This window comes from Chlamydotis macqueenii, chromosome Z (genome assembly GCF_036417535.1).
Source record: "Chlamydotis macqueenii isolate bChlMac1 chromosome Z, bChlMac1.mat, whole genome shotgun sequence".
NCBI classification, from domain to species: Eukaryota; Metazoa; Chordata; class Aves; order Otidiformes; family Otididae; genus Chlamydotis; species Chlamydotis macqueenii.
Genome location: NC_141593.1, coordinates 9,938,761 through 9,959,499, shown reverse-complemented (window position 1 = coordinate 9,959,499; position 20,739 = coordinate 9,938,761). Strand labels below are relative to the sequence as shown.

Here is a 20,739-nt window from a genome sequence, read left to right as displayed (position 1 = left end):
AGCAGGGGCCTGCTCCCCCAGACAAGGCAGGGGTCCGGAGGGAGCACGGTGGGGCAGTGGGGGCTGCGAGGGAGGAGCCCAAGCCATGGGGGGTCATGGCAGGGGACACACACCCAGCCTCAGGGACAGTTACAGGAGAGGCCATGGGATGCCGTGGGGGGGGTGAGGCAATGTCGGCACCGAGGGAAAACACAACACGACAGAAGCCAGGTGGATGTTTTCAGCAAAGCTTTATTGGGAGAAGCAGGTGGTGGGGCAGAAATGTGGGTCTGCAGCCCCGGCGCTGATGCTGGCGCAGGAACCCCATCACTGCCATTCTCACTCCTTCTGTGATGCCAGGCGCCGGAAGATGTTGGTGCCAACCCTGCAAGGACACAGAGGGAGGAGGTGTAAATGCACCCTTGCACAAGACGAATGCACCATCCTGGTGACGAATGCCCACCCAGCCCCGTCCGCCTCAGCAGTGTTGCACCTTGATGAAACTCCCAGGAGGACCATGCACGAGAACCCCACTCTTGGTCACCCCTGTATTGGCAGCAGTTTTGCCAGTGCTGAGCACTGTGGCGTGGGAGAGCCCAACCCGCCCCAGGACCCCAGGACATGCAGGGGACCTGTGCAGGGCAGGGACAAGGGGCTCACCTGGTGGCTTTCCAGTCGTCCCCTATATTGTCCACGTGTGACCGGAGGAGCCACATGGTCTTCAAAACCTCCTTTCCCTTGTCATCCACAAAACATTGGCCCGTGAAGACGGTGACAGATTCTGCAGGGACAGGGCGGGAAGTGGAGGTGAGCGTGGCCAGGCGGCAGGTCAGTGCCGAGCCGTGGCCCTGCAGCCTGCCCCAGCGCAGGGGACAGTAACCCGGGCTGTCCCTGCCCTCTGGGGACAGCAGTGATGGGGAAAGCAGGCAGGAGGGGTCAGAGGGCTGGGGGTCTCTTGTGAAGATGAGTGGAGAGCAGTGGGCTTCAGCCCCAGTGGCGTGTCCTATGTGCCCTGGCCCCAGGAGGTGAAGGCAGCCAAGGAGCGCTGGGGTGAAGGATGGGGGAGCATCAGGGACAGCACCGGGGATGGGACAGCACTGGGGACACCACAGCGGAAGGCAGGGAATGATCAAGGACGGAGTAGAGGAGGGCAGGAGAGCATCAAGGACATGACAGGGAGGGCAGGGGAGCTCTGGGGACATCAGAGAGGAAGGCAGGGGAGATCTGGGGACACCACAGGGAGGCTGGGAAAGGAGATGCACCTGAGAAGCTCCAGTTGACAGTGAAGCCAAAGGTGGGCTGGCCCTTCCTGTTCATGTCGTTCCGGGACCCCTGCAGCGGTGACTTCTGGATCTTGTTCTGGGTGGCAGTCACAGCTGTGAGGTAGGTGCCCTCGAAGAAACCTCTTCTGTTCACAGGCCCCAGGGTCATGTTGGAGCCCAGGTCGTTGGTCCAGGTCCCAGTCAGCAGGCACTGTAGTGAGGGGGACTCAGCATTGGTGCCACAGCACAGCCCAGATGCGGGCAGAGCAGCAGGAGCCACCCCGGGAGCCCCTGTGCCCACCGTGCCCACCCTGCCCCGGGCATCCCAGCCCTGCCGTTACCTTTTCTGCCGAGAGGCCAGGAGCCACCATGGCCAGGCTGAGCACCACGAGGAAAGGAGTCGCTTGCACCATCTCTGCAGTGGGCAGACAGCGGCGTACGCAGGGATGCGCTCCTCGCAGGGCTCTGCCGATGCTCCTGCTCCTTCGCCTTTTTATTGCTGCCAGGGATGCGGGTGGCAGCTCAGGACAGCGCGTTGTGCAATCTGGGTGTTTCCAAATTTGTACTTCCCAGCTGTACAAGAGGGTGGTTGCAGCCAGATATTCCCAGAAGCGTCTGCTGACGCCATCCCTCCTTGCTCACACTTCCCTGGCACCTTGCAGGGAGGCCCTGGCTCCTGCAGGTCAGTGAGTGCCAGGACAGATGCTCAGCCGGGAAAACCCCTCTCAGGGGCTGTTGTCCGTTCTGCTTCCCTTTTGCCTCCCCTCTGTGGAGCCCAGGGTGCATAGGGGTGCCAAGCAGCACCCCAATGCACCCCAGCATCAGCTGCAGCACACACCCTCAGCCTGCTCCTCCTCAACAGGCATTCTTGTGCAAACTCCCCCAGCACCGGGCTCCTTCTGGGGCTTTGCTTTTTCCCCCTGGTACTGAAGCTGCTACAGATCAGGCTACAAAGTGCCTGATCTCCTCTCGCCCGGGGCTGGTGAGAGGGTTTGCTGCTGTTTTTACAAGATGGCTTTTGCTGGAAGGAAATTATTTTATGAAAAAGTAACATTCCCCAAATATCTTGGATGTCGCATTTTAACGCAGACAAAATTTTTATTTACGCAGGGATTCTTAAAATAGCTGTAAGTATGTGTTTACAGAATTCCCTTTACATTGTTGCTGGCTGGGGAGGCTGAAGGGGCTTTGTTCACATCAGATCTTCTCACCCATTCCTCAATGTTTTTTCAAGGCAATCTCCTAAAATATGTGTTTTATATCCCCCAGTCATCACAGCAAGAGCCGATGGACCCCTATTCAGCAGAAGATCCTCCTCTTCTTAAAATGGAGAAAAGGCAGCTCTTTGCAACATCTCAAAAAGACTTCCCAATTTTTTGCTTTCCCTTTAGTCCCACATTTGAGCTCCAGTTTCACAGTAAAATTCATCACTATAGGGGCTGGGGAACAATCCATTTCTGCTGCCAGCATGTCAACACCCCCTCTCCTCTCTGCAAGAGCCTCACAGCCCTCTCGCACCTCTGCCCACAAGAGCTCCCTGGCCAGCGAGGGAGCCCCACAGATGGGGAAATTCCTGCCTCTGTGTTTGCTTCCGTCTGTCTTAGAAACCAACTGCACAACAAGGTATGCTTTCCCACGCAGCTGCTGTTTGCTTTGGCTGTTTTTTCGGCAGGCAGGCACAGCCTGGAGCGTGTCCGAGGTTTGTGACAATGAGCACGGTTGGTCTGGGAAGGCTGCAGGAGGGGCAGCCATCATCCCCTCGCCATCAGTGCCTCACAATCATTCCCTTGCCACCACCCAGGTTCAGGGATCCCCCGCAGGGGGGGCACAGGAACGGGCAACGCAAGGTCTCCATGCTGCCACCTCTGCTGATGGCAACCCACAGCTTATTTATGGCCGTAGCTTCATTTTAGCATCACACAAACAATATCGGTGCTGCCTGCGCGTAACCTGTGTTGTTCCTCTGTTTAACAATCCGTAGCGCAGCAGGTGCAGAGAACAGCTCAGTGCTCAAGGTGTGTTGAGCGGTCTCAGCAGAGACAAAAATGAATCAAGCCAAGAGCTGAGGTATCTGCGCGGGGTTTGCACCCTCCAAAGGGCAGCCAGCGGAGCGGCTCAGGGCTGGCAATCATTACCAGGCTAAATCCTGTGGTGCCAGGCCTGAGCCCAAAGGGGGAATGGGTGGGCAGGGAAGAAGTCCAAAGCAGAAAGTGCTGAAGAAGTTAAAAGTCAGCAGGGCTGTGGTTTCAACTCGAGTATGTCAGGGATCAAAAAAGGGTTAATGGAAGATAAGAAGTAAGGGTTAACGAGTAATTAAACTTGCTGCTCAAACTGGGACTGAGTCACCCTTGAAATGCTGCAGTGCAGGCAAATAAATGTTAGAGAAAATCATGTCTGTACCCAAGGATCGTCCTCCCAGCCCGCAGCTGTGGCCCCGCAGGAGCTGCTGAAAGCCGAGCCTGTCAGATATCGGTTTTATTGAGGTGACAGAGTCAAAAGAGCAGGAAGAGCAGAAATATCCCTCGATGCAGAGTGAGTACCCCAACCTTTGAAAGCAGGTCTGCAGGCAGCCTGTCGCCTGGGGTTAAGGAGCGCAGCAATAAAACCCAGCCTGGTCAGAAGCCGTGCTGGCTTTGGATCCTGCTTTTGTCCCTTGCCAGCTGGATCGGGTGGCTGCCAACAGAAGAGAAATGGAGGCAGGCAGCCCCGGTAAGCCGCACCAGGGTCCTGGCACCCCTGTCCCCCTCCTGCCTCTCCAGGGTGGCCCTAAGGGCGAGCACCTTGGTCCCTCTCCATCGGCTGTGGGCTCTGCCATGGGAGGAGGACACCGGCCAGTCTGAGGGAGGCATGTCCAGGACAACCTGCCCTTCCTGGATAACATTGCTCCTCTGCCCAGGCGGATGCAGAACACTCTCCCGGGGAGCAAAGAAAAGGCCATCGATCACCGGCTGGCAGCACCAGGCCACCGCAGCGCTGCCCTGCCTGCACCAACTCCCAGGGCAGGCAAGGGCTGGGGGGGCACAGACCACTTCCTCCCCAGCCCCAAGGGTGCTCAAGGGTGGTGGGAGGGCTCTAGAGCAAAAGACTGTAAAGGGGGCAAAAAGACCTTTTAGCCAAACTGGGGGTCAAGGCTCCCTTCAACTCCCTAAAAACCAGTGACGTACAGCCTTCAAAAACTGTGCTGGCAGGGAAAGGAGGAAAAGGAAGCAAGGGACCCAGCCCTGGGTGGGATGGGACAGAACTCAGTCAACGGCCAGCCCTGGGTCAGCATTGCTCCCCAGAGAGGCATTTTCAGGAGGAATGCTAGGCTCCTTGCTTTCTCCTGCATTGCAGGCAAGTGAAGAGAAAGCAAGGGGCATCACACCTTGGCAAGTGGAAGGCACATCTTACTCCCATCAGCAAAACCCCACAAGAGTGAGCCTGCCATTAGGGCTTGCCCCTCCTGCCTCCCCAGCCCAGGAAGAAGAGAGGGAACAACAGTGGCTCCATGCTTCACCTTGCTCCCAGAGCAAAGAAGACACAAAAGAAGAAGGAGAGATAGCTGGACAAGTTTATTAAGAACTTAAAATGATTCATCCTCTAATATGTGCTCCACTGCCTGCCCCCAGCACCAGCAGGGAGGGGTGCTATGGTACCAAACCAGGACCTGCTGCTTGGGCTCCGATTGTCACGGGCTGGGGAGCCGGGGCTCCCCTGGGGATTGTATCTGCCACAGGCTCTCCTGGAGCTGGCGCCTTAGGGCAGAGCCAGTCTGTGTTTGCCACATCACTCAGAGGGACAACTACAGTATCCATGTGCCTGTGTGCACCAGTCCAATGTCCTCACCCACACACACACCCAGTTCTTTTTTGTTTGGATTTTTTTTTTTTCTCTGGCCCTGCAGACCTTACCCAGGCTGCTGGCTGCAGGAGAGAGGACTCCTGTGCTCCTGGGCAAGGTACCAACTCCCATGGAAGATGGTTACAGGTCCTGCAGGCTGTCAGAGCCCTGAGTGATAGGGAAGGGGAGGCACAGGCTCCAGCAGCACCTCCTTATCCCACACCTCTCCTCTCTGAGGAGACATCACCTGCACCTCTGGTCCCACCTCGTACTCAGCATCGGTGGCTGGAAGTGCCCTGAGGTGAAGGGCATGTAGTGGAGGTAGGGAAGGAAAACAGCAATGTGAAGATTATCAAGGGGTGGGGCGGATGGGGGAGGAGAGGGAAGGGTCTCTGCCCACCAGCTGAGGCCCCCCCCAGCCTTCCAGTGCACCCGCGGCCCTGTTCTGTGCCACCAGGCTCAAGGATGGATAGAGACCTGGGAGGGCTGCGTGGGTGCCGGCGCCTGGCCAGCTCTGCGCTCCAGGGCCAGCTGCATGCTCCAGATGCTGAGGGGCCGCATGTAAGCCAGGGAGCGGTAGACTTTCTTCTCCCGATAGGCCTCTGGTGTCTGGAAAGCCATGCCCAGTTGTTCCCAAACTGTACGGTAGCAGCCCTCCGCTGTATGAAAGCCTTCTTCCACCAGCCCCTGCAGCAGAGGGAAGATGACCATCAGCCCACCCACAAAGTGCAAGGAGATGGCATGTGCCAATGGGTGCAGCATCACCACTCACCTCCTGGATCATGGTGGCAGCCAAGGCATAGACCACGCCAACCCACACCTCATCAGACTGCACACTGGAGGTGTCGGGCACACCATCAGGTCTCATGCCATTCACCGCTCCCATGGTGCCACCAGCAAAGCTCATGACGTTCTTCTCAAAGATGGTCTTGAGCGCACTGACAACATGACTCTTGGGGAAGACCTGCGTAGAGAGAGAGGGCTTTGGGCTCAGCGCTCACACAGAGCCCTTGGGCTGGGTCTACAGGGAGCAGGGTTAAGTTTTCTGTTAGAAAGAAGTCACTAGGTAAATAGCTGCTCACTAGGTAAATAGCCATCTTCAGGAAAATAACAGGAGGAAGTGAAAAAGCCTTTTTCCCCGAAAAGACAAAAAAAAAAAAGTAGTTGCTTAACAGAAGAGAAGCTGAACTTCATTTTACCTTCCTCCTCGGGAGGCTAACAGCTCATCCAACTCAACTCTCAATAAACAGCATCTCGCCAACACTCCCCCCCGCAACATCTCTTGGGAGCCTGTTTTGGAGATCTGGCAAACCACACAATCCTCATCTTAGTTTGTGATCACCACTGTGCATTTCTAAGGCTAGCAACTATTTGAAGCCCAGACCTTCTCCTGGTAAAACAGCCGTGCTGTTCTCTCAGCCCATCTACACCAGCTGCAGGAGGCACTGCAATGCCTACAAGAGATGGGACACTGGCCAGAGGTGGCCAAAGCATGGCCTGGGATCAGTGAGGCTGGAGCCATCTTCCTGCCAAAGGGAAAGATTATGGCAAAGCTGGTTTGATGACATCAGAACACATCTTGCAGCTGTGAAGTGAATGTTGTGGATACTGGTAGTTTTGTTTGGGTAAATGCTCGGAACTGCTGGCAGGAAAAAAAAAAAAACTCAGATTCAGCTCAGAGGAAAAAACCAAAAACAGGGCTTAGTCTTGAGTGATTTCAAAAGGACTTTAATCCTTCCAATTTTGTAATTGCGCGGTGATGCAAGAGATTGTGGCCTGGACCAAGGGGAATTTGAGGTGAGAGAAGGGGCATCCCCCTTCACTGGGGATGAAGTGGTCAGACTGAGATGCACAGGGTAACTGATGGTTTTCTGTGTCTGGAGAGAATTGAACCTTTTATCTCAAGTGAAAGTTAAAGACTCACAGAAGGTCAATAGTGCTCACTGGATAAACAGCCATTTCAGGAGATTATCAGGAGGAAATAAAAACCTTTCCCCTCTGATAAGGGGAAGAAAAAAAAAAAAAGTTGTTAAACTAAGGCCAAGAGCTCAAAACAGTTACTGAAGTATCATGCTGAGTAAGCTCTTGGAAAGAAAAAAAACACCAAAAAAAACAACCCAAACAAAAAAAAAAGAAACCCTACAAACAAAAAAAAAAAAAAAAAGCCACCCCAACCCAACTAACCCCACCTAAGCATGAAAACACCTGGCAGCCAAAGAAAAAGCAGTGGAGCAGCAATGCACCAAGGCCTGCATTAAGCTGAAAAGCCTCTGTGCACAGCTGAAAGTAAATACTTTGCACTGCTTTCACTACTGGCAGTAAAACTAGGAAGCGTCAGCACAGCAAAAGTCACTGCTTTGCTGAGAAAAGCAAAGTTCAAGACTCAGTGATGTTGCAAGGGGAGGACTGGCTCGTCTCCATTCCACATCCACCTAACGGTGGTAAAGCTGTAATGAGAACTTTGCAGGCTGACCAACATTAGGAGCAATGTCACGGAGCAACCATGACATCTACTTGCAAGAAAGAGAAAAGCCAGGCGTCTCCCGGCTCACCAGCACAGCCCAGGGACATGCCAGACCTTTCTTGCCAGTCTGCTGCCACCAGAGCCAGGGGAAGCGGGAGGTGTGATGACACCAGATAGGATCTTGCCAAGCTAGGCTGGGCAGGCCAACCAGACAGCTTTGTTAGACTCAGAGGAAAGGCAGCAGATCCCTTTTATCTATACTAAAGCCAAGTATACAACACAGTAATTTTTCCCAGTGTGGCTCTGGAGATAAGCCCAAGCACTGTTAGGGAGCAGGATTCAGTAGAGGAGAGGAGCGAAGCAGCCGCTCACAGAAGGTTTTGGTGCACAGTTTCTTCAAGACTGAGGTCACAGGGTTTTCCTACTTTGCATTTCACTACTGACCTGTGCACGCAGTAGGAGCGTGTTAATGAGGCTACAAACAGGAGTGCTGCCAGCCAGGCAAGGGATCAAAATAAATGAGGAAAAAAAAAAAAAAAATTGATGGTCATAGTAACAGAACAGAGTTCACCAGTCCCACCTCCACTGAGCTCAAAGCTCACCAGCCAGCAGGGAAGAGTACCACCTTCAACAAAAGTCTGAGGCTATGGAAAGGCAAGTAAGATTTTCTAACTGCACCAGGTTTACTGCTTCCCCCCAAAAAGGGATGTTTGGGTATTACTGCATGAAATCTGCACCAGACCTTGCTTGGAGCCCTGAGCACCGCCCCATTCCCCATGCTCCAGGGAACCACATCGGGATAAATTAGGAGACTAACACCAAGCACCCATTTCTCGTTCAACCCCACAACACTCAGCACAAGCTGCTCCCGGGAAAAGTCACTTGAAGCTCTCCTCCAATACCAACAGATGGTGAAATGGTCCATCACCCTCAGAGAGCCAAGAATCTTTCCTTCCTTCAGGCAACCAAAGCATTTGCCTGTCCATCACCACCACAGACAGCTTTGGTCTGACAACTGTCTATGGGTCATAAATAATCCGTACGATGGCTCTCCACTTCCCAGCTCTGTTCTAGGTCTAGGTATTGCACCAGCTACTTTTACCATCCCATCAGACAAGAGGAGTTTTCAGCCAGTCCTTCTCGTGCAACTGAAGAGCAACAGACTTTCGTGACCCAGACAAACCTCAGTTCCCTTGGATATTCATTCAACTGGGCAACAAATAACACATGGAAAGTTTCATACACTTTTTTTTATCCCATTTTTAAACAAATAGGTCTTACTGAGAGCAAGCCCCAGTGAGACCTTCCTCCAAGTGTGCCAGAGGTGACTGTGTTTACACACCCCTGCTGCATGGCCTCTCCATGAGCAGATTTTGGTTTAAGGCAGGTTGCACTGATGTGTATCCAACAGCCTCCATCCGAGCACACACCTCTGCAGGGGAGCGAGCTGGAGCCCCTAATGCTTAACCCATGCCGCATACGAGCCCTGCTGCTCTCCTCCAGGCGCAGGTCCCACCTCACCCCACCCTGCCCCTTTTCTTACCTCAAACTCCCCTTGGTCCAAGCCACAAGCACCGAGAAACCACTGCCCAGCACACTGGTCTGACATGATGCTGTTGGAGGTGTCGCTCCCACTACTGTCATAGTTGTAGTATTTTCCTGGAAAAAGACAAGAAACATTTTAAAATCCATAGTTGAAGACTCTGGCTCACATATGCTGTCCCTACACTCCACTCTGTGAGGCAGGAGCATGGCAGCTTTTTCCAGAAGGCTTTCCTCTCTTTCCTTTCCCAAACCACCATACCTTTTCTGTTCCCTCTCTGATATCTGCTTCTTCCCTTCCACTTGGAGGGGTGGCATCTCCCCTCCTTCCCCCATCCTCTGCAAGGCTCCATGACCCTAGAAGGAGCCATGCCCCTCTCAGGGGACATATGGCCAGCCAAGTGTGGTTCCCCACCAGCAAGGACCCACCATTCCAGAGCATCCTCTCGAAAGCCTCCTTGCCCTTGCTCAGGATGTCTGTGTATTTCTGCTGGATCTCAGCATCCCCGAGCACCTCTGCCATCTTGCACATCATGCAGACAGCTGCCAGCCACAGCCCGCCACAGTATGCGCTGCCAGAAAAAAAGGAGAGCAGAGTCAGCAACCTGGGACACTCCACAGGTTGCATGGAGCTCCCACAAGAGATGGGCACCATGGTCCCAGCTCTGAGCTACCTCCCCCACCCCACACTCCTCATCTCCAACCCACACCTGCCTCTTGCTCACCTGGCTCCATTTACCACCCACGCATCATATGTCTGGTCAGCAAAACCACCATTTTCAATGAGCCCATCGTTATCCGTATCAAACTTCATCTCTGACTCCATCACAGCCTATGGGAGAGGCAGGAGATGGTCAGGCAGCCCCTGCATCCTGGTTGCCCCTCATGCTCTGCTTGGGACCATCCATCCTCTCAGGATGTTGCACAGCTCCCAAGGGAAGTGAGAAGAGGGGGGCGATGCCCCATGGTCTGATCTCCTCCCAGTACCTGGCAGACTGGCCACATGTCCCTCAAGTACAGGGAGTCGTGTGTCAGGTAGTAGTCACGGTACACCTGCAGTACAAACTTCAGGTTGAGGTCCTTCCAGTCAGCCGTGTTGTGTATCAAGTAGGCATTGACACGCTGCCACGGCTCGTCATCTAAGGACAGAGCAGATGCAGTAGGGTAGCAAGCAACAAACATCCCCTCTCCTAGCCAGGAGCAAGGCCCTAAGGGTGCCTTAGTGATCAAGCAGCACTAAATCAACCCTCTGCCCTCTCTAGCAGGAGCAACCTTCTTGCCACTCCTCAGCTTCCCTCTGACTCCCTCGCACAAGCTCCATACAGTCTGATCTTCACCACCATCACCACCCCAAACCATACAAGATGTTTGTTTTTCTGGGAACAAACAACAGTGTATTCCATGCACCATACTTGTTTCCCATAGCTTGGGTGTTAACTACCCTGAGAAAGCTGTGTGAGCAGCCCTGCACCCCCTCTGCCCCCTAGAAGGCCCAGCCAGACCCCTCACCTGGGTCCCCAATGTCATGTGGCACCACGTTCTTCAGCTTCACCTGGGCTGTCCGACCACACATCAAGTACTGCCGGGGCTGGATGTCCTCATTCACCACTGTGACAGCTGGAGAGGACACAGAGCAAGGGATATTAGAAAGGCGGCAGGCACTGCAGCAGCAAGCTCCAAGCACAAGCACGGGCAGGACCACCAGCACTGGCACATCAGGCTCCCCTTTGGGGCTCTGGTTGCGATTGCAACCATCTGCAAAGGGCTGTGAAGACACCAGCTGGCTCCCAGTCTCCCCTCAAGGAGACATGCAACTGTCCCTTAAGCAAGGTGGTGGCAGCACCCAGCACTGGGAGGGAATCCCAGTGGGCTCAGCTCTCCCGAAGCGCAGCAAAAGGCTGTGCCAGGCCAGGCACTGGCCAGGCCACCACCGAGCAGCCTCCAAGCCCAACCAGAGCATCAGGGTCTGCAAACAGCTCTATGCTTCTCCTCTGCAAGGGGCACAGAGCTGGGACTCCCCCAGGTCAGGCAGAGCCAGCTGTGCACCCCCAGTGCAGCAAGAAGGCACCCCAGTGCTGGGCAGAGAGATGCTGAGAGGCAGCAGCATTGGGGGTTTGCAAGTACCAGGGCCAGCAGAGGAGCCGGAAAGGGATGCTGACTCCATGCCCCAGACTTCTACTGCTGATGCTGTCCCAAATCTCCTGTCTCTTCCCTAGGTGAAGACATCAGTAGGCATCAAGCCAGGGTCTCCTGGGTCACTCACCAATGTCATACTGTAGGCTGATCTGCAGCTTGGGCCACAGCATGACCAGAGCGAAGGAGGCGTAGAAGTGCACATCGTAGGTGTTGTACATCCGGTACTCCTGGCCTGGAAGGATCAGGGAGATGGTGAGGGACGGGAGACCTGCCACAGGGAAGGGAAAGGAGGGGCAGGTCCTCCCTCCCACATGGCCCAGGAGGGTGGGCTCTTTATTGGTATAGGCAAAGGCTCCCATTAAAGTGTTTGTTTGTGGTTTTTTTTTTTCTACTTATAGCACCCAGGGGTCTGGAGAAGGCCTTGTGTAATATCCTACAGGGCTCAGTCCTGCAAAAAGGTTTTGCTAGGAGCAGTGCTGCTCCCTACCCATCAACGTGTGAAAAGCATCCCACGGCAGGTTAAAAACCACCTGGTGACAGCAACGGGGAGGGGTTGAATTGGGGTCATCCATCACATCCCTGCGAGTTACCTTCCAAATAAGCAAACCTTCCGTACTCCCGCAGGACAGGGAGGAGGTGGGAGAGGCCAGCCCCTGCCGGCCCCTGCAGGTCCTCAGCGCAGCAGTCCGGGGGCAGCTCCACCCAGATGGTCCCCCCATCCGTCATGAAGTACAGCTCATTGAAGAGGGCCGATTTGTACCAGGAAGGCAGGTGGCTGCGGACAAGAGGAAAACTCAATCACAGTGGCCAACGTGGTGACACTCCTGCTCTGACCAGTGCCAGAAGGACACCTAGAAGGTGCTCCAGTCTACCTCACCTGTTCTCCAGGACGGGCTTCTGCCATGCTTCGATCTTCCTCTCCCACTCCTCGTAGTGTGTCAAGGCGTGATGCGACAGGGCAGGAGCAGCATCACCTCCACTGCCAAAAAAGCGGGTGTACCGCCTGCCAAGTGAGGGTTTGCTGAGTATGCTGCGGGCTTAGGCTGGTAAGCCCACCCAGCCACAGGAGAGCGGCTGGACTACAGCAAACACCAGAATAACACAACTGCAGAGGAGTGGGGGCTGGGGAGACAGTCCCCTCCATGAGCTGGCAGGGCCATGGCCACAGGGAGCAGGTGGCACAAGCCTCACCAGGGAGCACTCAAGCCTGGAGGCAGGGAGAAGGGGATTTCGGGACATGAGGCAAGCCCCACTGGAGACAACGTGCTCACCTGAAGTGCAGCTTCTCCTTGGAGCCAAAGTGAACGCGGGGCATGTCCCAGGCCAGGGCCAGCTCCAGTGTCCTGTGCCCCCGGGCAGGCACCCTGCAGCTGGCACACACTGCTGCCGCGATCACCTCTCCCTTCTCCGTCAGGCTGCTTTTGCCTGCCGGGAAAAAAAGTATTCACAAGTCACCAAGGAACCCCACGGCGGGGTGACTGATGCTCCCATGCACCCCGAGGGGTATGAGACTATCCGGGCATGCCCCAGCCTCCTTGCAACCTGCAGGGTACTTCCCCAGAGTTTTGAGGGATGACATTACTGCACGTGAGTAACTGCTTTTTGCAAGCAGGAAAAAAATACCTGCCGTGGGCAGAGTATTAAATATAAGTCATCAAAGCAGAGGAACAAATCAGGCAGGAAAAGCCACCAGGCACGAGTGGAAGAGACAGAGCACCCCATGACTTTGTAACTGCACTGCACTCAGAGACACTGTGACTTTCTATGACAGTCATCGTTTCCAGCTTTTCACAGGGTGCTTGAACTGTGCCCCTATTTAAGAAAAGCCCTGAGGCAGCTGGATAATTATATGCTGGTTCTGACATGTGTCCCAGGTTAACTCATTAAAGCAACAATTTTAACAGAAGCACAGATCCTGACTGTGATAATGCCTGGCACGCACAAAGGAAAACCACATCCCAGTGGCCTGGAGAGGTCTGAGTGCATCTAGGCAGGAAACTTAGTTCTCCGGAAATATTTATGTAAACACCTTAGTTATACAATTTAAGCTTCAAGAAATCTTGCAGAGGCCCAGTGCCAGCATCACTAGTTTGTCAGCATCATCCTTGTCCAAAAGCTGACAAGGACAATAGGCAAACAGTCACTTTTTATCACAATAAGGGGTCAGCTGTGAGACTCCACCCTGCTTCGAGAGAGTAAGCAGATAACTGGCATGACCTAGAACTATCAAGGAAATACCAGAGACCTTCAGGGAACTGATATAGTAACAAGAGGACAGCAAATGATAGCAGTGCAAAACCCCAAGGACTGCAAAACACCCACTAGAACAAATCTGATGGGGCCCAGCTCGCAGATCTGGCAATGGGAATTCAAGGGAGGTGGCTGGGCATCACCCTGGCTACTCAGCAGAAATCTCAGTGTGCAACCTTACACAGATTAACAAGATACTGGCACATGCAATTAATACAGCCAAGAACACCCCCAAAGCAGTGCCAACAGCTTTTGGAGAAATACACAAGGACAGTGTGACAAGCAACAGGAAATTTGGATGCAGGCTGAAGCTGGGAATAAGCCACTGAGAGCTTCTTGCGATGGCAGCAAGGCACCCGGAGGAATAGAAACCTGCCCTTGCTTGGGTGCCTTGTGCCCCACCACCAGCATGGCCACACGCCCCTGTTCCCCCTCCACCCAGCCCACAGAGGAAGGAGGGACTCACCGGCGGGGGAATCCAGCCTGCCATCCTGCAAGAGGTCCTGCCACACCTCTCTACCTGATCCCGCAGGATTGAATGCCGTGAGGTGGGTGACTCCTGTGCCAGCCTGGGGAGAAGAGCATCATCAAGGGCTGGAACTTTTCACAGGCAGATGCAGCCCCCACCTTGCCCAACTCTGGGACCCTAGAGTCACTCCCCACATGCTGCCCAGCAATGCTAACTCCAAACCTACTCACCTGCTGTCCTGCAAGCTTCACCCATAGCTTCTGTCCAGGCACCCACCCCCAAAGAGGGTGCCCTTGAGGCAGGCATGTCCCCACTCCAGCTGTCAGGCAAGCACCGAGCACTGGTGATGACCCCAACCCATTGCGCATCCAACCTTTTATCAGCTGCCTGAAAGCAGCCTCCCATATTCAGCAGGGCTGTACAACTCCCACAGCGGGAGCCACACCACCAGTGCCAGCCCTTTACCTTCTCCCGGGCAGAGATGGCGAGGGTGAAGGGGTTCACAGATTTGCAGTGGTGCAGCAGGACTCCAGAGACCCGCTCACCCTCCTTCTCGAAGGTGAAGGGCTCGTTCCAGTGCCCTCCGCTCTTGTCGTCCTTCGTTCCCGTGCCATTCTGCAGGCTGAACATGATGGAGATGTCGATGTCCTCATCCCTCCCATTCTCCACCTCCCAGATGAACACTCCCACAGGCAGGCTGGAGTCCTGGCAGAGACACACAACACTGTGTAGAGGGCTGGTGCTCCACGGTTAGCTGTCGGAGCATCACTTCTCCCACAGCTGGGGAGACCAGGCAGGATGCAGCAGGAGCAAGAGCATCAGGAGCAGTCTGTTGCCAAGCTGGGGAGGAGCAGTGGGAGCAGAGGAATTTGGGAGGCAGGCAATGCAAAATTCATATCACAAGCCCTGGGCTAGCAAACAGCACACTGGGCAATAGACAGACGGAAAGCAGCATTTAAGGCTCAGACAGGTGTCTCACCACCTGTCTGCTCAACAGGTTGATACAGGCTCACTCGCTGGGGTAAGAGGAAGGTCAGGCATGTCAGCAGCGCAGCATGCCACCCTCGCCTGGGGCTGGGAGTGAGCAGGAGCAGCGTGCGGGAATGGCGAGGCATCACTTGCTGCCATCCTGAGCTTCCGCATTGCTGCAGGAGTTCCTCCTGGCTGGGAGCATTGCCGAGCGGAGACATGGGGAAACGCTGGGAAAGCCCAGCTAATGAGCAGCTCTTCCCTTGGGGATGGCAGGCAAAAGCCAGCTAAAACACTCTCAGGAACACCAAACTGACAAACCAACCCACAAGTACAGGCTGAGGGTTTCCCGAAACGCTACCACAGGATCCTCCAGGCAGTGAGGCCACAGCTCTGGACTGGCCATTCTGGGTGGACGGGAGCTGGGATGGTCACAGGACAAAACCAAAGGCAGGGAACAAGCAGGACAAAGAATCAAAGCACAGGTCAGATGGGAAAGGAGCAGCTGCCAGAGCTAAGTACAAAGAAAAACGGATAGCCTTTCCAGCACCAACTGCCCCAGGAAGGGCAAAGCCTTCCAGGGTCCCGCTGCTACGCACCTGGCAGTTGGCACTAGGGACAGGGTCTTAGGACGGAAGAAACAAGGCTGGAAAACAACATTAACAAGGTAGCAAGCCTGGCTGTCTTCAGGCAATGCTGAGCTGGGCAGAAGGGACAGGGAACTCCTCTACTGCAGCATCCCCTGACGCACAGGCAATGCTCAGGGGTTAAAAACTCACCAGCTCCAAGCCTCTGCCACCAAAACAGGACACATGGAGCATCACACAGCCCTGTCTCTCCTATGCCAATGCCTTCCCCCTCCCACGCAGGCAGCTCTGCCATATATCCCTGCCAGCCTGCTCCGTACGAGCCGTGCTGCTGCAGCATGGTGTGACTTGGTGTTCCCACGGGACAGGCTGCAACCAGCGTGGAGCCATGACCTCCTTACCTTATAGTCATGGGGGATGACGGGAGAGATCTGGCGGCAAGTGAGCACCACGTTTTGCCCCGGTAGCTCGTAGACCATCCAGGCACGGGGGTAGAGGGCATGGTAGAAGGCATAGTGGCCACAGTAGCCCCAGTTCCAGCCCTGCAAAGTGTTGGGTCTCTCCACAGACAAGACTTGCTGGTAAACCGTCTGTCCCTTGCAACGGAGGCACACCGTGAACTGGAGAGGAGAGGAGCACATGCAGGGGATGAGATGAGCCCAAGAGCAGGTACCTCAACCACCCAGGCCGCTGCAGTGCCACTCACATCCCTGCTGCACGTACCTGGTCAGCGATGACCGTTTCATAATGATAAATGCCAGGGTTCAGCTGCCAGCGGCAGAACTCGCCCCGCCAGCCACGGGTGATGGTGCCTCCCCCAATCCCGCCCAGCGGGCACCCTGGCAAAGACAGCAGAAGTTAGCACCCCCGTTCCTCTCCATGGTGAGATCTAGCTTAAAGACCTTCCCCTCCCATGCAGTTCTGGGGGCCACTCAGGACTGCCCACACCCCCAAAGCTCCTGGACCCACTTCCCCCCTCTACCACTCGGATGGCCCCATGTGAATCCCTGCCCACCAGCACATTGCACATTGGACCACCCCAGTGCCCATACTGGCGGCTGACCATAGATCTGCTGCAGGGGGACAGCGTACAAGAGGTCAATGAAGGCAGATTTCTTCTCTATGCGGGTCTTCTTGTACCACCACCTGAAGTATCTGCAAGGGAGAGAGGTATGAAAGAAGATGGGAGCAGGCGCCACTGTCCCTCCCGTGTCACCGGGCAGGACGTGGCCAGCACATGTGGCAGCTGCCCCTCTTGTAGATACACAATCGGAAGCTGTGTTCCAGGGTGTGTGGGGTGGCAGCCCCTGCCACCCATCTGCAGCACTTATCGGTCAGCAAGCAGAGCTCAAAGGCTGCCTGCAAGGGCACAGTGTGAAAACACGAGCACTCCGGTACCACAGAGCAGGGCTCCCAGCTCGTGCAGGGGCAGGAGGCTTTCCCGGATGCTCACGGAGAAGTGGGAATGCACACAAGGACCACCGCCATCACCACCTCCATGCATGGCAGGGCATGTCCTGCTAAAGAAGGTGTCAGAGCAGATGTGCAAGCCCAGAGAAGCCATACCCCACTCCAGGGATGTGAACCTTGCTCTTCCATCTCCACATCCCCATGGTCACACTCACAGCCCTGCCACGTGCCCACAGGGCAGATGGCACGGGACAGCCTTGGTCTGGAGGAGGTGATGCTCGCTCTCTGCAGCTGGCAGGATCCCAGGGACTCACCTCCACTCGCATGCCAGCTGGGCAGCCAGGCACCTCCCATCAGATTTTTCTCACCCATAGGCCTGGGAATCGAGAGACACCCAAACAGGGGCACACCTGCACCTGGGTGTGCTGGCACCACTCCGGCAAGAGGAGCAGGGCTGGGCTCCAAGTTGGTGCTCGTAAAGGACTGGCTTTTGCAAATGAACTGCCCCAAGTTAAATCTTCCATATGGAGACAATTAGCATATGGAAAACAACCACCAGACCAGAAGAAGCTGCTGAACTTCCCCCAGTGAACAGACAGGAAAGACCCAACCAGCAGCTCCATGGTCCTGGGTCCCAGCTGGGCAGCAGATGCATGGGAGCCCCCAAGGTGGCAACGTCCCTGAGCTACCCGCAGACACCAGTGCCACACCGCCAAGAGGAGAAACCCACCCCAGCTGGGAGCCTACAGCCTGTCCTGCTCCGGCAGCTCACGGGATGCAGAGCCCAGGCAACGAGCAATGGGTGAGCACTAATCCCCCAGACATGCACCCCCAGCCTCACAAGGAGGGGGACAGCGAGAGGGAGAGGCTCTTCCATGACACCCCCTGCTCCTACATATAGCCCTCCACAGCAAAAACAATTCACACTTGCCTCCCAGCTGCATGGTCACTGGATGTTCACCTTTACTCACCAAAGTGCCCAAATCCCTCTCAGGGCGAGATTTTCCAGGTTGCAGTCTCACAGGACCTGATTGCAGCCTGCTCTCCGTTCCTATGCACTCACCTTCATGTTTCACTGTTTAAGGACATTTTGCCTGCAGAGGTCCAGGGCACCACAAGAACCAGCCTGTCCCGCACGACCGCCTCAAATCAGAGCCTGCTGCTATCTTTGAGCTACATCTGCTGCAACTGCTCTTCTCCCAGCCCCAGCTTTACTCTGCCAAGGTAAGGTTTTGGCAGCATGCTCTCTGTCAAGGAAACGATTTTTTTTTTTTTTTTTTTTTCAAGCCAGCATCAGGGAAACAACCTAGCTGCTTCCCCAGCAGGTTTCTGGAAATGGGAAATAAGATGCCCAGACAGAGCAGCTGCAGCATGGCATGGCAGGGCATCCTGGCTCCTGGGAAAGGAGGTGACTGAGATATTTCAAAAAGCAGTTTTTTCCAGGAGCATACAGTGGGAGACATTTGAGATTAAAATCCAGCCACTGTCCGAGCTCTTTTGCTAGCTCAATAGCAAACTCTTCCCCTGCCAGCTTCTCCCAGAATTGTGCAAGCCCAGAGGAGAAGGTGGTCGATGCCCAGTTGCTGGCTACTAACAGCTCTGCCAGGGCTGCAGCACAACCAGGAGAAAGTCTTCATGTTCTGTAGCACCAAAACCCTGCCAGTGCCGGAGGGCATTTCTTTCTCTTCAGATTGGCAGTGGAATTAAAACCTGTCCAGACATCACCCAGCTGTTCCAGATCCATGCCATGACCCCCTTGCAGGGCACACCAGCCACCTCTGCGAAACCTGCCTGCACCTCTCCTGTCCCACCAGCCCCAGCTCAGACATTCGCATGACCTTTTCTTCCTAGATTTGCAGCTGTGGGTGTCCCCACAAAGGGGTTATCCCGACGAGCCACAATTAACAAAAATCCCACCCCAGGGCTGTCAACACCCCCAGCCACGCCACCCACAGCAGGGGCTGGGGCTGCAGGAGAGGACACTCACCAGCCAGAGGTTTAACTCAACACGACACATCAACCCAAGATGCAGTGGTTCCCTGAGACCTCCTCAGCCGAAGACTGCAGCAACCCCAAGGTGCTCCCAGCCACCTCGGGAGGTAAGGGCACCTGCACCAGGTGACTTTGCACTTGATGCACCAAGCCATGGCAAATTTTGAGAGCACCTCTGGCACAGGTGCCCCCGAGCGAGGGATGCTGCTCATCACGGCTCATTTGGGAGAGGGTACGCCGACCTGCAGGGCTCCAGAGGTTCAGATCCAGGTGCCACGACGCAGGACTGAGCTCCAGGCTCCTCTTGCAGCAGCAGCACCCAGGTTTCTATCAGCTGGCTGCCTCTGCCGGCCAGACACATGGGTGCCCACCAACGCCAGAGGTGCACAGCCGCCTACACATCCTTGCATCCCCGCGTTAGCGGCCCTTCGTCATCCGACACCGCTGCCCTTGGGTTTTAATTCAAACCCACACAGGTATATCTCACTGCCTTGGCCTTCCCTCTCCTCTGCTCTCTAATCCACAGCCTCCTCGCAAGGAAGCTTTGCCCTGCACAAGTATTTTGAGATGACAACCAAATTGCCTCCTAAATTTGTACAGGGGAAGAGGCAGTAGCCTGACTTTTAGCTTCTTGCTTTTGAACCTTAAAAATCTGTTTCTAGGCCTGATATAAGACACCTCCATTCCGAGACCCCAGTGGGAACCAAGAGTGGCCTCCCTAAGCCAGCGCAGAGGCGATCGCCTCTCCTCCCTGCTCACCCCACCAGAACCTCACGCTTTCCCACGGCAGCTTTTCCACCACCTTTATCTCTCTCGGTCTCCCATCCCCGATGCCCAGGCTCACGCCGGGGCTGTCTCCAGCCAGACCGGCACACCGTTCACCCCAAAGCGGTCCGCTATCTGCCCCTTCATCAGGCTCTGCAAGAACCAGCTTTGCAAGCAGCAGCCTCCAAGGACATCGACCAGGAAAAAAAAAAAAGCTCAGAAAATGGAGGCAGGAGATATAAAGCAAGTACAAGGAAATAAACTATCATCAGTTTCAAGGTTCAGCCCGACGGTTACACAAACACGGCCAGCGCTGGGGCAGCAGTTCTAAAGGTTAAAACAACACTGCTGTTTCCCACGCGAGTTTTTCCTGGCTGCTTCCAGCTCACCCTAAGGCAAAGTCGGGAGAAGTCCCCCATTCCCAAACCTGCCACAGCGCCCGGCATTTCAAAAATCCCTCCCTATTCAGCCCGGGTGGCATCTCCATCTGCCGATGGCAGCGGTGACGGGCACCGGCAGCAAGACCCGGGGGTGGGAGATGGGGGTCATCCCCCTCCTCGCCCCTGGAAGCGACACCCCAAGCCCTCCCAGCTCCTGCTCGGTTTTCGGGAGCCCGAGCACTGGGTGCTACCCCTAACCCAGCTTCGGCCAGTTTGCACCAGCGGCTCCCAGCGCTGGAGGACAGTGGTTCCCTCCAGCCCCGGGCCTGCCGCGACCCGCCGTACCCCGCCCTCCCTGCACCGGGGCATCGCCGGTGCCTCCGAGGGGCTGTCCCCTCCCTCCTCCCGCGCCTCCCGGGGTGTCCCCGTTTCCCGTACCGCAAGGCGAGGCCGATGTGCCGCAGGACTTCGCGGAGCGGCACATCGCCGGCCCCGTAGGGCTGCCGCGGCTCCTCGAAGCCGTGTGCCAGGCAGACCCGCCAGCCGGCCGCCGCCACGCCGCGGCCCCGCGCCGCCCCCTCGTACCGCCGCATCAGCGGCCCCGCCGCTGCCGCTGCCGCCATCGCGGCCCCCCCCGCCCCGCGCGCGCCCTCTTCACCGTGCGCCGCGCCGCGCCGCGCCCCGCCCCGCCCCTCTCCGCTCCGCCCCGCCCCGC

At 55.7% G+C, this 20,739-nt stretch overlaps 2 protein-coding genes across 3 annotated transcripts; both read right to left on the bottom strand.

Annotated features, from left to right (window-relative positions):
* Positions 1-213: 213 nt before the first annotated feature.
* Positions 214-1,734, bottom strand: LOC147596253 (avidin-like). Its single transcript, XM_086770697.1, has 4 exons — positions 1,583-1,734; positions 1,242-1,452; positions 640-760; positions 214-364 (listed from the first exon to the last, which is right to left on the bottom strand). The coding sequence occupies exons 1-4, from the start codon at positions 1,652-1,654 to the stop codon at positions 319-321; spliced, it is 450 nt and encodes a 149-aa protein (XP_086626823.1). The 5' UTR covers positions 1,655-1,734; the 3' UTR covers positions 214-318.
* A 3,402-nt stretch (positions 1,735-5,136) lies between these two features.
* GBA2 (glucosylceramidase beta 2) lies at positions 5,137-20,647 on the bottom strand. 2 transcript variants are annotated; one of them, XM_086771168.1, is made up of 17 exons: positions 20,463-20,647; positions 16,541-16,632; positions 16,201-16,316; positions 15,879-16,097; positions 14,387-14,626; positions 13,919-14,021; positions 12,474-12,627; positions 12,080-12,205; positions 11,793-11,977; positions 11,330-11,434; positions 10,576-10,683; positions 10,054-10,205; positions 9,792-9,898; positions 9,496-9,638; positions 9,068-9,183; positions 5,833-6,024; positions 5,137-5,747 (listed from the first exon to the last, which is right to left on the bottom strand). In XM_086771168.1, the coding sequence occupies exons 1-17, from the start codon at positions 20,645-20,647 to the stop codon at positions 5,520-5,522; spliced, it is 2,571 nt and encodes an 856-aa protein (XP_086627294.1). In that variant the 3' UTR covers positions 5,137-5,519. The 2 variants fall into 2 exon arrangements, with proteins under 2 accessions (XP_086627294.1, XP_086627295.1); XM_086771169.1 differs by lacking the exons at positions 5,137-5,747; positions 5,833-6,024 and adding an exon at positions 6,403-6,937 and having other exon boundaries at positions 20,463-20,631.
* Between the last annotated feature and the right edge of the window lie 92 nt (positions 20,648-20,739).